This window comes from Lactuca serriola, chromosome 6, assembly GCF_051521515.1.
Source record: "Lactuca serriola cultivar US96UC23 chromosome 6, Lser_US96UC23_V15, whole genome shotgun sequence".
NCBI lineage: Eukaryota > Viridiplantae > Streptophyta > Magnoliopsida > Asterales > Asteraceae > Lactuca > Lactuca serriola.
The window spans coordinates 108,707,057-108,723,651 of NC_136413.1; the positions used below are offsets into that span (position 1 = coordinate 108,707,057).

At 33.2% G+C, this 16,595-nt stretch overlaps 1 protein-coding gene across 1 annotated transcript; it reads left to right on the forward strand.

Moving 5' to 3' along the window:
• The first annotated feature begins 2,975 nt into the window (after positions 1-2,975).
• Positions 2,976-8,070, forward strand: PLL1 (poltergeist like 1). The gene is made up of 4 exons (XM_079004360.1): positions 2,976-4,942; positions 5,672-5,785; positions 6,478-6,742; positions 7,559-8,070. Exons 1-4 carry the CDS (start codon positions 3,155-3,157, stop codon positions 7,681-7,683), a joined length of 2,292 nt encoding a protein of 763 aa, XP_078860486.1. The 5' UTR covers positions 2,976-3,154; the 3' UTR covers positions 7,684-8,070.
• The last annotated feature ends 8,525 nt before the right edge of the window (positions 8,071-16,595 follow it).

Below are 16,595 nucleotides of genomic sequence, written 5' to 3' on the forward strand. Positions count from 1 at the left end.
CCAGCTTTATCCATAACAAGGTCACAAAACTTTCAAGATCTAAACTTTATGCACTTAAAGTGATCAAAAGCTCATAACACCCAAAACTAGCTAGGTCTAACAATTTCATCATCAAGATTCAAACTTTATACCTCTAGAAGAAAGATCAAGGTGAACAAAGTCTGGATCTACAAGCTTTAATGCAACCAACACTTCTTCAATGAGTTCCTTCTTCTTCAAGGTGCACCAAGAAAATTTCAAAGCACTTAAAAACACCTTATTTCTGCTCACAATGCTCAATCTAAGGTTAAGGTTACAAGAGAGGGTGTTGGAGAGGTGGAGGCTGACAATGGAATGTGTTTGGAGGAGTTAAGGAGCTTAAATAGGGCTCAAACCATGAAAATACGGTTTAGGCATTGATCGCGTACATCTAGTGTACTTAATTTATGTGGAGCGTACTAGGGATGCCCTAGTACGCCCAACGTAGACGTTGAGCACACCCAACATATGCGGCTCAACCCAAAACCACCCTAACTTCAAACGGTCATAACTTTTTCGTTTCAACTCCGATTTTGACGATCTTTACATCCACAAAAATTTATTGAGAAGCTCTACAACCCTATCAACTATCATTTGCCTTAAAACTTACCAAACTTAAATCCAAAATTCATAAAAGGCTCAAACTATCACTTTACAGTTATACCCTTGGGCTCCAAAGAACCAACCGAACTCTTGGATCACCCAATATACATTATCCATATCCAAAGGAGTCTAAATCTCTCTTTCCCTCAAGGCCCAACGCCTTATGATAACTGATCTTCGGGTCATGGCCCTGAATTACGAAACGATTCGAAACAGGGTGTTACAACTTCATGCTGTAATAATCATATATGATAATGATATGTATTTATATATTTTAATATATTTTTAATCATATATTTGTATGTATAAATCATATGTGTTTGTACATTATTATATATGACTGATCATATATTATATTGTATAATCAGATATGATTATACGTTGTAATATATAAGTAATCATATTTGATACTGTTTAATCATAAATTATTAATTATATGTATTTATACTTTAATATATGACTAATCATATATTAGGATGTATAATCATATATGATTATAAGTTTAATATCTCATTAATAATATATTTCAATGTATAAACACATATGATAAATCATATGTGTTTGTACATTGTCACATATTACTAATCATATATTATATTGTATAATCATATATGATTATACGTTGTAATATATAATTAATCATATTTTATACTGTTTAATTATAAATGATTAATCATATGTATTTATACATTGTAATATGTGATTAATCATATATTAGGATGTATAATCATACATGGTTATACAGTTTAATATAGCGTTAATAATATATCTCAATGTATGAACACATATTATAAATCATGTGTTTGTACATTGTCATATATAACTAATCATATATTATTTTGTATAATCATATGTGATTATACGTTGTAATATACAAGTAATCATATTTTATACTATTTAATCATAAATGATTAAGCATATGTATTTATACATTGTAATATATGATTAATCACATATTAGAATGTATAATCATATATGATTATACAGTTTAATATATCATTAATAATATATTTCAATGTATGAACACATATGATAAATCATATGTGTTTGTACATTGTCATATATGACTAATCACCTATTATACCGTATAATCTGATTATACATTGTAATATATAATTAATCATATTTCACATTGTATAATCATGTATGATTAGTTATTTGTATTTATACATTGTCATATTTTAATCGTATATTAGACTAAATAATCATATATGATTAATCATATATTACAGTTTGTAGATAAATATTATTAGTCATATATGTTTGTATGTTTGTAATATATGATCAGTCATAAATTACAACGTATAATCATATATGATTATGTAGTGTAATATATGATTACCAGATGATCAATTATGTATTTTGTTTAGAACTGAGTAAAAGAACCAGAATGAACTTTCTAAATTATAATGCAATATGTAATATTAAAACGAATTATTTTTACATTGAACATGAATCGTATTTCTAAGGTCTTGATGTTGATTTTGATAAGTTGAAGAAATTAAATCGATTTGTTCGTCATTACGAGATGAATTGATTTCAGCTACGATAGTATCACTTGCGATCGACTCGTCAATTTTTTTTGAACATGACATCATGTATGAAAATTGTTTTTGATTCAATATTCAAATGCTCTGAAGCTCTCTTGAATTACGATGATGAATTCAATGTGCTTGTTTCTTCAATTTGAGGATTATATATCATATTTTGAAAATATGAACTGATGCTCTGTTTCGAACGTTTGCTTGATTTAAAGATGCTTATTAATTTGATAACAGATTCAGTAAAAATAGGAACTTTAAGATGAGAGTGAATGAATTTTAAAAGTTGGATGATTAGATGATTGATACTGAGAATCATCGATTTAGCGATAATTTTTTTTTGTTTCGTAATTGTATTTTAAATAAGAAGGAAGGTGTGTGCTTTCTAACCACAAAAGGGAAATTTACTACTATACCCATACATTATTTAATAGTTGATGGAAGTTGAAGTTAAAATTTATAGGCTGAACATTAATCTCATAATCTTTATTTTTTTTAATGATCTTAAAGGAACCACCCCATATATATATATATATATATATATATATATATATATATATATATATATATATATATATATATATATATATAATCTTTGACTTTTTTTTTCTCTGGTTATATTTGTTAAAATAAAGGAATAGTAAAAAAATTCACTTTTTTTGGATATATTTGTTAAAAAGAGAGGAATAGTAAAATTTGAAAACGCATTCGAATATCAATCTTTCTCACACTTTTCTTTAAAAAAAACAATAAAATAATAGAAAAATCAAACACATAATTTTCTTTCTCTTTCAACACAAAAGTCTTCCCCCTTCTTTCTCTCCCATTTTCATCAGCCCGCAAAAACATTACAAAAAACACACAAAACAGAATAAAATACACCAGCACTTTCTCTCTCTAAAACCACCACTTTCTCTCTCTATACTTCCACACACTTTCTGTGTGGGAACAAATCTGCTGCAAACAAGCAAGACTGGCATGAATCAAATGTGATGGGAAGTGGATTCTCGCAACATCTTCCCTGTTTCAATCCGACAGCAGCGGCGAAGCGGCGGCGTGAACAGCCGGAGCTGATTTTTACGCCCGCCGAACCATTAGACGAAACCCTAGGTCACTCCTTCTGTTACGTCCGTTCTTCAGCTCGCTTCCTCTCTCCTACTCACTCCGATCGCTTCATTTCTCCCTCGCAATCTCTTCGATTTTCGCCATCGCATGAATCATCGTCGTCCAGGTCACGGCAACCTGGCGGAGTGCCGGAGACAGGATTCAAAGCTATTTCTGGTGCCTCGGTGAGTGCTAACACATCCACTCCCCGGACTGTCCTTCAGTTGGAGAATATTTACGACGATGCCACTGACTCTGTTGGTGGTGGGATTAAGTCCAGTATAGTCAATGGCTTTGAAAGTACATCGTCGTTTAGTGCACTTCCGCTTCAGCCAGTTCCGCGAGGTGATGCTGGGACGGCATCTTCAGGTCCGATGGAGAGAGCTTTCTTTATGTCTGGTCCGATCGAGCGTGGGGCCCTATCCGGTCCCTTGGATTGTAACATCGGCTCAGATTCAGGTAACAGCAATAGGGTCCCTTTCTCTGCGCCTCTGAATGGTGGCATTTATGTTAAGAAGAAGAGAAAGAAGGGGATTCCTGGAATGCGGAAGGCGTTTCATCGGAACTTCCCTCCACCTTGGGTGGTTCCCGTACGGAACTTTGTAAGCAGTCGGAAGGAGAATGCAAATGCATCCGGGCGTGGGCGAGATGAGTTAGATATGAAAACCGAGAGTGATGTTCAGTGGGCTCTCGGGAAAGCTGGGGAAGATCGAGTACATGTGGTCGTGTCCGAAGAGCATGGCTGGCTGTTTGTTGGGATTTATGATGGATTCAATGGTCCTGATGCTCCTGAATTTTTGATGGGAAATTTGTATAAAGCTATGTATAAAGAGCTTGAGGGTTTGTTTTGGGACTCTGAGGAAGCTCAATCTTGTCAACAAATGCAACATGAGGAAGAAGCACCCAAGATTACTACAACCGAAACAGAAACAGACACAGACAAAGACACTGGTGGTAACATGAAGAAGGTAACATTTCAATCAGGAGGGGAAAATGAGTCAAGAAGGAAGAGATTATGGGAATACCTTGCCCAGGAAGAACTGGAAGATGGTCTTGATCTTTCTGGCTCAGAAAGATTTGCCTTTTCTGTGGACGATGCACTTAATATAAGCAAAACCACTTCAGGAGTTAGTAAGCGGTCAGTATTGCTATCAAAGTTGAAAAACGGGTTCAATAGGCATAAAGAAAGTGGTAGATTGTTTGCTTGGAGGTTCGGCCTGGATGCCAAAGAGCACAAGGAAGTGGAAAACCGAATAGAGGAGAGAAGTAATACTGGACGAGGTTGTAGGATGAAGAAAATCGGTCCAGTAGATCATGATTTGGTTTTGAAAGCAATGTCAAGGGCTTTGGAAGTAACCGAGCTTGCATATCTTGACATGACTGATAAGGTTATGGATCAATATCCTGAACTTGCTCTTATGGGTTCCTGCTTACTCGTTGCATTAATGAGAGATGAGGATGTATACGTGATGAATTTAGGAGATAGTAGAGCCATTGTTGCCCAACATGAAGAGCCTCAAGAAGTTGGTTCATCAGGGGATAATGGGGCAGCTGTTGAGGGTATTATTGAATCAAAAGATGCTCTTGATTGTCTACATGATGCTCCTGCTCCTGCTCATGATATGAAGTTGATGGCTTTGCAACTATCTACTGATCACAGCACGAGCATAGAAGATGTAAGTTGACAATTCTTTCTTCACCTTAAAACTTATCAACTGTTTGAAATCTATAGAGATGTTATATCTGCTTCAATAAGCTATTATGTGTTCGACTTTTTCAAGTCTATCCTGATTGATGATTTTAACTGATAGCTTATGATATTAATGTATGGCTCTCAGTCTTGAAATTCAGGCCTATATCAATCAGTTAAAACCAATTTAGGTGTTTTGATGGAATCTTTCCCAAATCTTTGATAATTTAGAGCAATGTAGTTTGATGGTCCTTTCTAGTGTATAAAATAGGTATTGACTGTTTAATATCTTATGTTGTAGACAACGACAATCAATTAAATAAGTTAGAATTTCCTTATCGTAGTAGTCATCGTACATAAGTAAAACAAAGTCACCTAATATATTCTTTTCTTAGCATCATCAGCTTTTGATACTTTTTTTAAAAGTCAAGAAAAGAATAAGGTTGAGTGGTTGACCTAATGGATTTATCATTATTCTAAAGCCACCTTTTTGTTAACCCAATTTGAGAGAGAGAGAGAGAAAGCTTGACATTCTTCTATAATAAAATTGGTATTGGATATTTTTCTTGTTAGATGTTTGTTTCGTAAACTGATTTTGTTGGTTGTTTCTGACCTTATAAATATTATAAAAAACTATGGTTTCTATCTTGCTATTAAACTCTTATGGTCAACATGCCCTAAATCACTTTCGGGCATTTATGTGTTAATATTGCAGGAAGTGACAAGAATCAAGAAGGAGCATCCAGATGACAACCAATGTATTGTCAATGGTAGGGTAAAAGGCCGTCTTAAGGTTACCCGTGCATTTGGGGCTGGATTCCTTAAAAAGGTTAGTTTTTTTTCTATTTGTTCAATTTTTATGTTTTTTTCTCTTATTTACACAATCAACTGTGATATATTTGTTGTGGTCAAATTACATCTTGCTTATATCGCATGTTTAGAGGGTTAATAAGTAAATACTTGTAAGCTGTTAAAACTTGAGAAGTAGTAAAAATGTACCATTCGCGTGTTGATTATTTTACGAGGTTAATAAATGCTTGTAAAATTTGATATATTAATTCAATGTTTGTTGGTAGTATGCGTTATGCGAATAATAAGTATAACAGAATCAGAGAATAAATGGAATGGTTCATGCCAAAATTGAAAAAGTTTATTTATTTATTTATTTTTTTGGTTTGATGCAACGAAATCGACCATTGCTGAAGGAATCCGATTCCTTACATTCTATTAATTTTTATTCCTTAGTTGGGGGTGTTTATTTTCATTGCATTATAGGAATGAAAAGCTGCAAGATAACCCGATTTTATTCATGCAGATTTTGATGACACAAGGATCTACTAAAACAATTTCACGATTTTAATTTCTAAAAACAACTAGAAACTATATTTTTTTTTTGTTAAAGTCTAAAGTCTTAGTATCTAGGTTTTAATGAATTTTTAATATGTTTAATATCTTAAAGAAATAATTATTATCATCTAACGAGTGAGTGTATTCTAATATATGTAAATGGGATGTGATCAGCCAAAATGGAACGATTCATTATTGGAGATGTTCCGGAATGAGTACATCGGTACGGAACCATACGTGTCATGTGAAGCATCAGTTCGGCACCATCATTTGTGTCCCCGAGATCAGTTTTTAGTTCTTTCATCAGACGGGTTGTATCAATATTTTAGCAATCAAGAAGTCGTTTCTCATGTTCAAATTTTCATGGAAAAGTTTCCTGATGGTGACCCTGCTCAACACCTCATCGAGGAGCTTCTCTTACGTGCTGCCAAAAAAGCCGGTAATTCATTTCTCTTCCCCCCCTTTTTTTTTCCTAAAAAAAAATGCCCTTCAACCTGTCTACTTAGCTGAAGTTTTTAATTATAACTATTTGACTCCTTAGCTATAAAATATGGGGTTAAATCCAAGAAATAACGACATACTTTCATTTATGAGTAAATTACACGAATGGTCCCTATGGTTTGGGGTAATTTGCGCATTTGGTCCCTAACTTATTTTTTTAACTCGGAAGGTTCCTAATGTTTGTTTTTGTTACGCACTTGGTCCCTACTTTTTGTTTTTGTTTCATGCTTGGTCCCTGTCTTACCTAAAAAAACTGTTATTTAAATAGGAAAAAATGGTATAGTAGGTAGGGTAATGTGAGGGGGTTGGGGGTGTGTTTATTTAAATAAGTTAAAAAATAGTCTTTTTAGGTGAGATAGAGACCATTCGTTTAACAAAAACAACCAGTAGGGACCTTCCGAGTTAAAAAAATAAGTTAGGGACCAAACACGTAAATTACTTTAAACCATAGGGACGATTCGTGTAATTTACTCTTCATTTATAGGTGCATTATATAGCATCATACAATTTTTTTTCCTTTCAATTCTTTTCTTATCAAGGTATTGGTGATTTGAGTTTTTGTGCCAAATATAGCATTGCACTTTCAGTTTTATTACAGTAATGATTGCTTTTTTTGTATAGATGAAGATTTTTCAAAATACAGTGTTTTACTTTGTAAGAATCCATAGTAGAAGACTATATAATAAACAAATGAATGAAAGTACGTTGCTGTTTCTTTTCTTTTCCGTTTTGTGTTAACACACATCTTTGACAGGGATGGATTTGCACGAGTTGTTAGACATCCCACAAGGTGACCGTAGGAAATACCATGATGATGTCACAGTCATGGTGATCTCTCTAGAAGGGCGAATATGGAAATCATCGGGAAAATATCTGTGAAACAACCATTGTAAAATGTATATCCATCTGTAATTTTGCATCTTCATGTTGATGTGAGGCCAGGCCCGTGGGGCCCACAAGATCTCGTGTCACAAGGGCACATGTTTACAAAGAAAGAAAGAAAGCCTCATCGCTCATAGGGTTAAATGCGTCAATAGCCCAATGGGAAGGCCAAGAAAGATGCCCCAAGAATTAATTGGGTTAGATGGAGGGAAAGATGACCTTTTTTTTTTTCATTAGATGAGGGTTGGGGGTGGTAAAGAATGGACATTTCTCATTTCATGTTTAATTATTGTTATTATTAATATTATTATTATTTTTTGTTGTAGTATTTTTGCATAGATGGGAAATCTTTTTAATCATTTATCATATCCTGTTAGAAAAGTACATCAACACTTTTGCTATTTTCTCATATTTTAATTGTCAAAAATCAGTACATTGATCGATCATGATGGGTTTTCGTGGCAAAGAATCTAACTTATTATTAGGCAAAAAGCATGGGAACATGAATTTTTTTCATCATGATTTGGTTAAATTTGATTTATTTTCCAAATGTAATTCATTTTGCTGAATTTATGAGGATTTTGATTTTAGACAAGTGTAGGGGAATATAGACATTGTTGATGGTGATGTATTTGGTTATGGGATGGTTATGATCTTCAAATGGTTGTAAATGATATTTATTGTTAGGTATTCCGTATTCGAACAATAAAAATATAAGTAAAAATGTGAGGCAAAATAAACAACTTACAAAATTAGGGTGACTGTGTTCGTCCATATGATAGGTTTATTTATTTCGTAATAATGTTTACATATATATTGAGATTCTATATATATCGAGGTATGTATTTGATTCTGATCATACATTGGTCAAGTATTGGATTTTGATGTTGTAACTTGGTCATAATAGCGGCTACAATCTCTAGAAGCAAACAATACTAAGGAATGGTGTTTTAGGTAATCACTTGGTGGGGTGGCTGAAAAATAAAGTTTATCCTTTTAAATAATATTTACAAAGTGATTATAATATTATAAGGTAAAAGATAACATAACTGTGAACGAATTGGTGTTTTAGGTAATACATTGATCAATACAAAAAGTGACATGGACTATCCTCCCTAATAAATAATTTTTTTTTTGCCACATGTACATTTTCATTTATTTTAGCACATGTAATTTTGTGGTTATTTTAAATTAATATGGGATAATGACTTGAAAGGGTAACGAACTTTCGACTTTGTTCACATTTAGTCACTAAATTTTTTTTCGTTATCTATTTACCATTGAACTATTGAAACTGTTAACATTTTACCCTACCATTGAACTAGCCGGTCATAAGGGTTAAGCCGGTCATAAGGGTAAAATGTTAACAGTTTCAATAGTTTAGTGGCAAATAGATAACGAAAAAAAGTTTAGTGACTAAATGTGAACAAAATCGAAAGTTCGTTTCCCTCTAAAAAGTTCAATGGTTAAATGTGAACAAACTTCCTATTGTATTATATTTTAGCAAATTATTTATTTTTGTTTAATTGTAACAACATTTGTTGATGAAGAAATCTATGAAATAAAAAAACAAAATGTAATATCCGGATTTCCAGGTATCATAATTTAAGTATTTTTCTTTTGAATTAAGAAGAGAGTCTCGACGAGTTGACGCCTCAACTCGTCAAGTAAGGTCGCGACTGATGACTCAGATTAATGAATGGACTCGATGAGTCGGTGAGGCGACTCGACGAGTCTGCGCTGTTGGCAGAAACCCTAAATCTTTGGGCCCGAGCCATATTTAAAGGCACTTATGGCCTTCAATTGCGACTACCTTTCCCATAAGTGAGAACCCTAGCGAGCTTGAGTGTGTAGAGTGAGAGGAAGAACTATCTTGAGCTTTTTGGTGTGATTTTGCAAGAAAGGAGAAGAGTTCCAGCAAGAGGGGCCAAAGAAGGTTATTGTTCTGAGTTATTCAAGCAAGGAGCTTCATTCTGAGGTACAAAAATGAACCCCTTTACTCCCCTATTGTGTAGATTCCATTTTGGGGTTAGGGCTTGAATCACTTCAAACCCCTCTTGCAAGTTTGTGTTATAGATCTGGACCCTTCTAGGTCCAGAGAGCCGAGAATATGAAGCTTTAGTAGAGTAAACCTTGGGGTTTGAAGTTAGGAAGCATTTATGGGATTTTTATGGTATATATAGTTACTTTCATCTTACACATAGATATGAAGTATTTTATATAAATTACGTGCTATGTGTGCATATTATTTGAATACTTGTTGTCTATGCTGGATGAACGATTTTATACATGTTTTAAAAGATTTAAATGGTATATTTATTTTATATCTACAAATATGTTGCGGATGAAACATGGGTAGATGAAATAGTTGGTGTGTGATGAAATAAAATGATGGGAGATAGGTGATGATAATTAGGTAATAAATGATGATGAATAGGTGATGTAGGATGAAAGGAGATACCATAACCTTAACCGACAATGTGGCGATGTAGTCATCTACCAGAGTATAGATGGCGACCACGGACTATTCTAGACAACCCATGGAAACACCAGCAGGCCCATAACCTGTAGGTCATGAATTACGAGTTCAGGCGATGTTGTAACTACGTATTCATGCGATGATACTCTAACCCCTTACTATGAATTACGAGTTCAGACGATGTTGTAACTACGTATTCATGGGATGTCACAAATTCTGCATGTCAAACCAATGGTCATAATTCACATTAGTGAGAATGGTTCATTTTTTTTTTGTAAAACCAAAATCAGATTGGAAATTTTGATTTTTTATTTTGGAAGTCAAACCATTGGTTTTTTATTTCAGTTTCGGTTTTTTGTTTTTTTTTAAATATATTTTCATGGTTTTGTTTTTTTTATTTCATAGATTTCTTCATCAACAAATGTTGCTACAATTTAACAAAAATAAATAATTTGCTAAAACATAATACAAGAGGAAGTTTGTTCACATTTAGTCATTGAACTTTTTAGAGGGTTCAGATGATGTTGTAACTAAGTATTCATGGGATGTCACAAATTCTGCATGCCAAACCAATGGTCATAATTCATATTAGTGAGAATGGTTCATTTTTTTTGTAAAACCGAAATCAGATTGAAAATTTTGATTTTTTATTTTGGAAGTCAAACCATTGGTTTTTTATTTCGGTTTCGGTTTTTTGTTTTTTTTTAAATATATTTTCATGGTTTTTTTTTTTTTTTTTTTTTTTTTTTTTTTTATTTCATAGATTTTTTCATCAACAAATGTTGCTACAATTTAACAAAAATAAATAATTTGCTAAAACATAATACAAGAGGAAGTTTGTTCACATTTAGTCACTGAACTTTTTAGAGGGAAACGAACTTTTGATCTTGTTCATATTTAGTCACTAAACTTTTTTTCGTTATCTATTTGCCACTAAACTATTGAAACTGTTCACATTTTACCCTTATGACCGGCAACAACCGGTCGTAAGGGTAAAATGTGAACAATTTCAATAGTTCAATGACAAATAGATAACGAAAAAAAGTTTAGTGACTAAATGTGAAAAAAATCGAAAGTTCGTTACCCTTTCAAGTCATTATCCCAATTAATATTTATCCCACATGTCATTTTATGGTTTTTTCATTTTATTAAATTGTAAACACTATTTAAATTCATATCAATTTCATTAATGAACTTTCCTTCTAATTTAAAAATTACTAAATTAAAGATTCATTAATTTTCTTTATTTATTTATCTAAATTATTTGTTTAAATTTAAAAGAGAAAACAACATTTTAATTTTTATAATTCAATATTTTTTCACTTTTGTTTAAAAATTCATACTTCTCAAATGTTTAAAACTTTGTATTTAGTTTTTTTTTAAATAAACCCATATAATACATGGATCTCACACCTAGTTATGGTCTATATGATATTGAATTCTTTTTTATCAATTAGATACGTATTCACGATTCACTAACGTTATTTACTTAGCCCATCGGTGCGCAAGAGAGCAAATTATAGTAAAGATCAACATTAACAAAGTAGATATATGAGTTTGCAATTGATAGATCTATGGAAATGAAAATCCGAAGAATACCAACCACCTCGCACTTGAAAAATAAAGGATTAGCCTCATCGTTATAATTACCACAACAAGGACACATGACCGACTTCAAATAACCACCTCGATTAACCAAAATGCATCTTGATCAAAACCCTCCAAATCCACATATTAAATTTTATAGGAATAAACTTATTTTTGAAAGGCTCCAACCTCTAGGTAACGGGCTCATGTATAACTTATTGAAAAATCTATCATTTGGGTCAGACGTGGAACACGGACACTAAAACTAGGGGCATATACCAAAAAAGACGAATATATATTTGTTTTGATTTTTCAAAAGCTAATTTATATTTTTACATAGTATGTTATTATTAGAAATGAGAAACAAATTCATATTTTACAATTATTCTCTATAAGGTTATAGAATTCAATCAATATATATCCATATTATTGATTAGTCCCTTTTTATAAACAAAAATTACATAAATTTTCACTATATCTTTATTCTCTAATAAAGCTAAAATCATAAAAAAAAAAAAAAAAAACTAATATAAATTGACTATCTTGAAATTAATAATTAACCTATAAATCACATTAAACACATAGAATTGAATCTCGAAAGGTCTAATATAATTGACAATCTTAAAATGTTAATAAAATAATTAAATTACATTCATATAGACCTTAACATAAGACAAAAACTAAATAAAATTAACCAAGTAAAAAAACAAGAGCTTTTAATTGCTAGCATATTAATTGAAGTACAAAACAAAAGCGCAACAAAAGCTGACACCAGAAAAGTCTTTTAGCCTTCTATCTTTACATAGCATTTTAACTAAGCAACAAAACAAAGAGCTTATCTAAATTTAGAGGCAAAAGCAAAACTAAAATATCCGAGAGAGTATTATACATATAGTGACGACAAGGTCTCAAAGTCGAAATGGGCGAGATGAGCGCTCGGTCAAACACACAGGGGCGTGGTGGATCAAAGGTTTCCTGTAGAAACGTGAGCCATCTCTAAAGCGGCGACTGGAGACTGAAGAGATGCGACTAGGATTTTTTGGTTTTTACCGTAAGTTTTGTTTTCTCTTATTTGTAGGTTCTTGAAAAGTTTAGATTTAAAAGAATTTGTTGGTTGGTGAGTTTAAATGTGGATTACGATTTGTTAAATTTTGAATTTTAGATTTAGATTTTTTATTTTTGAAATTTTTATGGTATAAAACTCTATAACAGTTCCTTTCAAATCTGAAAGTTTAATCTTATATTTCACATAAAAACTATTGATTTTTTGGTAGAATAAAAGAATATCTTAAATATTTTCAATGTTATTGTAGGATATAATGATCTAGCCCTACATCTTACCTGTTCTCCCTGGCCCAAGACCTTCGCCATTGATTTCGGTCTACATAACACTAGCTTTGAGACCCGTATATTATACGAGCTAATTAAAATAAGAAAAAAAGAAATGTATTCATTGGAATTTAATTTCATATGTATTATATTTAATACTTTACATATAGATATATGACTTTAATTTTAAAATCGAAATAAACCAGAAATTGACAAGTGTATAATATTTATTTCAAAAATACCACAAAATGACAAATGTCAAGAGATTGACAAGTGGCAAAACTATTTACATTTATTAGGGAGAATCTTAATCTTTATTTTCAGTCTAGAATTTTTGGTTTTTTCTTTTCTTTTTTTCAATTAAATTAAGTTTTAAAAAGTTAAATAAAATCACAAATTAAAAGAATTTTTAGTGTTTTTTAGGCTAGAATTTTTGGTTTTTTATTAAATTAAGTTTCAAAAAATTAAATAAAATCAAAAGTGTCACACCCCAAAACCGATGAACGGCGGAAACGTTCTGGGGTGGATGGCGTCATATACAGTATCACAACAATGCAAGTAGTAAACAAGCAACAACATCATCCATTGCATTAATAATATAATTTCATACAAGTGTGTTCTGTCAAATTATATAGACACCAAAAATATACTTCAAAAATAAAAGAGGAGTCTTGAACGAGCTCCGTCTTCTCAAAAACCTGGCACCGGTACCTATCTACTGGTGACCTGAGAATACAAGTTATTTTGAAAGAGTTTATCAGCTTTAGAGCTGGTGAGTTCATAAGTATATTAGTGTCTGTGTTTGTATGAAAGCATTTGTATGATGTTTTGTAAGCTGTACTGTGTATGTTTGTAAAAGTCTTGTATTTGATTGAACTCTCCTAGAAAACCCTATGTTTTCTACTAAAAGTAGCCTTCTACCAAGGCATCTAGTATTTGTGTGTGTGTCTCTTGTAAAAGTGTGTATTTTCCCAAATCCGACTATCATTAACCAAAAATATAGTTTTTACACTATTGTTTATTGTGTGAATATCACAAAGTAAAAAAGAAAAGGGAAAATGTTATAGTATTGTAACGTAGTAATTAGTAACTACTGCTGTACTAACTACCTTAAACCAAATGTAAATTTTAAGGTAACATGTGATCGGCCTGTATCTTGCTACCGACTTAGTTGAAAAATGACAATGTAAGATGCCGTAAAAATGACATTTGGCACCCGTAGACTTGCAAGTCCCACTGTAGCGAGCAGCAAGATGTAGGATAGTCAATCCAGTATAGATCTATACGCAAACTCAATACGCTCCCCAATGAAGGAGATTCTGATACAAAAACAGTCATGACAGGTAGTGCCATGCCCTGCTTAATGGCTCACATAAATGTGGTTAATGTATATGCAATGTGATTTGTGTGCTAGCTGTATTGTGTGTTCTTTCTCTGTCTAGCCTGTATGTTTGTTTCTCATCATAGTGTCTATTGTTTGTTTCTCATCACTCTGTTTCATGTTTGATTCTCATCATAGTATGTATTGACTCATGTGTGAACTGACTCATTGTATGTTTCATTGTTCTAGTAATAGTATCTTCCTAAACTACCCCTATGGTAGCTTACTAGTAATGTATGAACATGTTTGTATACCCTTGCTACCCAAGGGCATGGAATTGAATGAAAGAACTAACCTTTTATATCTATATAAATATACATAATATATAACTAGGATTCAAACGACCTTCATACAACTAACCTTGATACCCTAAGACCACAATCAAACAAGAACAGGAAGCAGGGTAGACTAGCAGTCCTAAGTCCTTTCAATCCTACTTATATAACTATATCTATACAGATACACAGAATATAAGTTTAAAAGAGTTTAAGTAAAAGTAATTGACAGTTAAAGGAGTTTGTAAGACAGTTTGAGGTAAAACAGTTTGATAAATAGTTTGGAAAGTAAGAAAACCATTTGCTTGGTAGTCATTAATCACATGTGATCGATATAATAACTATAATTGTTCAACTTGTATTCCCCCCATAAGAGCATTTAAAAACATTTCAAAGGTTAATTTAGGGGTATGAACTCACCTGTAGTGAGTGGTTCTGATGAAAATGTTGGATCAGTTGCTAAGTGCCAAGTGGTGACTTGAGTACACACGCGAATCCTATTTAGCATATATTGATACATATATGAATATAATTAGCGTTATGAACAACTAATTATTGAATTGGGACCACCTTAGGGACTAGTAAACACTTATATTGAAGTGTTACAACCATATATGTTTGTACGAAGGGTTATAAGGCTATACAAGAGAGTGTATGGCCAAAATACACACTATATGTGTGTGTGTGCGGTCAGCACGTGTGTGCGGCCATGTGTGCGGCCAGAAGGCGTGTGCTGCCAGAACACATGGTGTTCTTGGTAAAAGATGTTACCTTTCCGGATGATACTTGAGAGGATTTTCGGGTCCTTGCTTTGTAGAAGTGTAAGAAATGATCAAAATGACCAAGGATAGTATATATAGGAGGGTGAGTGCGGCTGGAGGGGTGTGCGGTTGGCCTGTGTGCGGCTGGCTGGCCGCACACACCTGGTTTGGTGTGTTTGGCCCGATTTTTCGATGCTACACCCAATCTAACCCATCCTCCGACACGTATCTCAATTATACTAAGATTTAAGCACTCTTTTAGACTCAAAACTTCATTATAAAATAGTAAAATGAAGCTAACTTTGATAAAAATGAAGAATGTAAGCTAGAAATTTCGGGTTGTCACATCATCCCCTCCTTAGAAGGAATTTCGTCCCGAAATTAGAATTTAAGCAAATAAGTAATTACAAGTAACTAAGTAAAAAGATGAGGGTATTTCAATTTCATCTGATCCTCTCGTTCCCAAGTGAATTCAGGTCCTCGCTTGGCGTTCCAACGGACCTTCACTATTGGGATACGGCTTTGTTTCGTTTGCTTGACCTCTCGGTCCATGATCTCTACTGGTTCTTCCACAAAGTTGAGGCTCTCGTTGATCTCGATCTCGTCGAGTGGGAATACAAGAGTCTCGTCGGACAGACACTTTTTCAAGTTTAATACGTGGAAGGTAGAATGTACGTTACTAAGTTCGCTCGGTAGATTGAGCTTGTAAGCTACTGGGCCGATTCTAGCAAGAATCTCGAAAGGCCCAATGTACCTTGGATTTAGCTTTCCACGCTTTCCGAAGCGTATCAAGCCCTTCCAGGGTGAGACCTTCAATAAAACATGGTCGCCCACCTGGAATTCCAACAGTTTTCTACGTTTATCAGCGTAGCTTTTCTGTCGGTCTCTGGAGGCTTTCAATCGTTCACGGATTTGAACGATCTTCTCCGTTGTTTCCCGTATGATCTCCGGACTTGTGAGAGTGCTTTCAGGAACTCATCCTTTAGCTAACTGGGTATCACCCACCTCAGCCCAGCACAGAGGGGATATGCACTTGCGGCCATAGAGGGCCTCGAATGGAGCAACCTTTATGCTTGTGTGATAACTATTGTTGTAGG

Coding starts and splice junctions, on each gene's coding strand:
- PLL1 (XM_079004360.1), top strand. CDS start 3,155: ATGGGAAGTGGATTCTCGCAACATCTTCCCTGTTTCAATCCGACAGCA. Junction 4,943..5,671: donor ACAGCACGAGCATAGAAGAT/GTAAGTTGACAA, acceptor TTAATATTGCAG/GAAGTGACAAGAATCAAGAA. Junction 6,743..7,558: donor ACGTGCTGCCAAAAAAGCCG/GTAATTCATTTC, acceptor CATCTTTGACAG/GGATGGATTTGCACGAGTTG.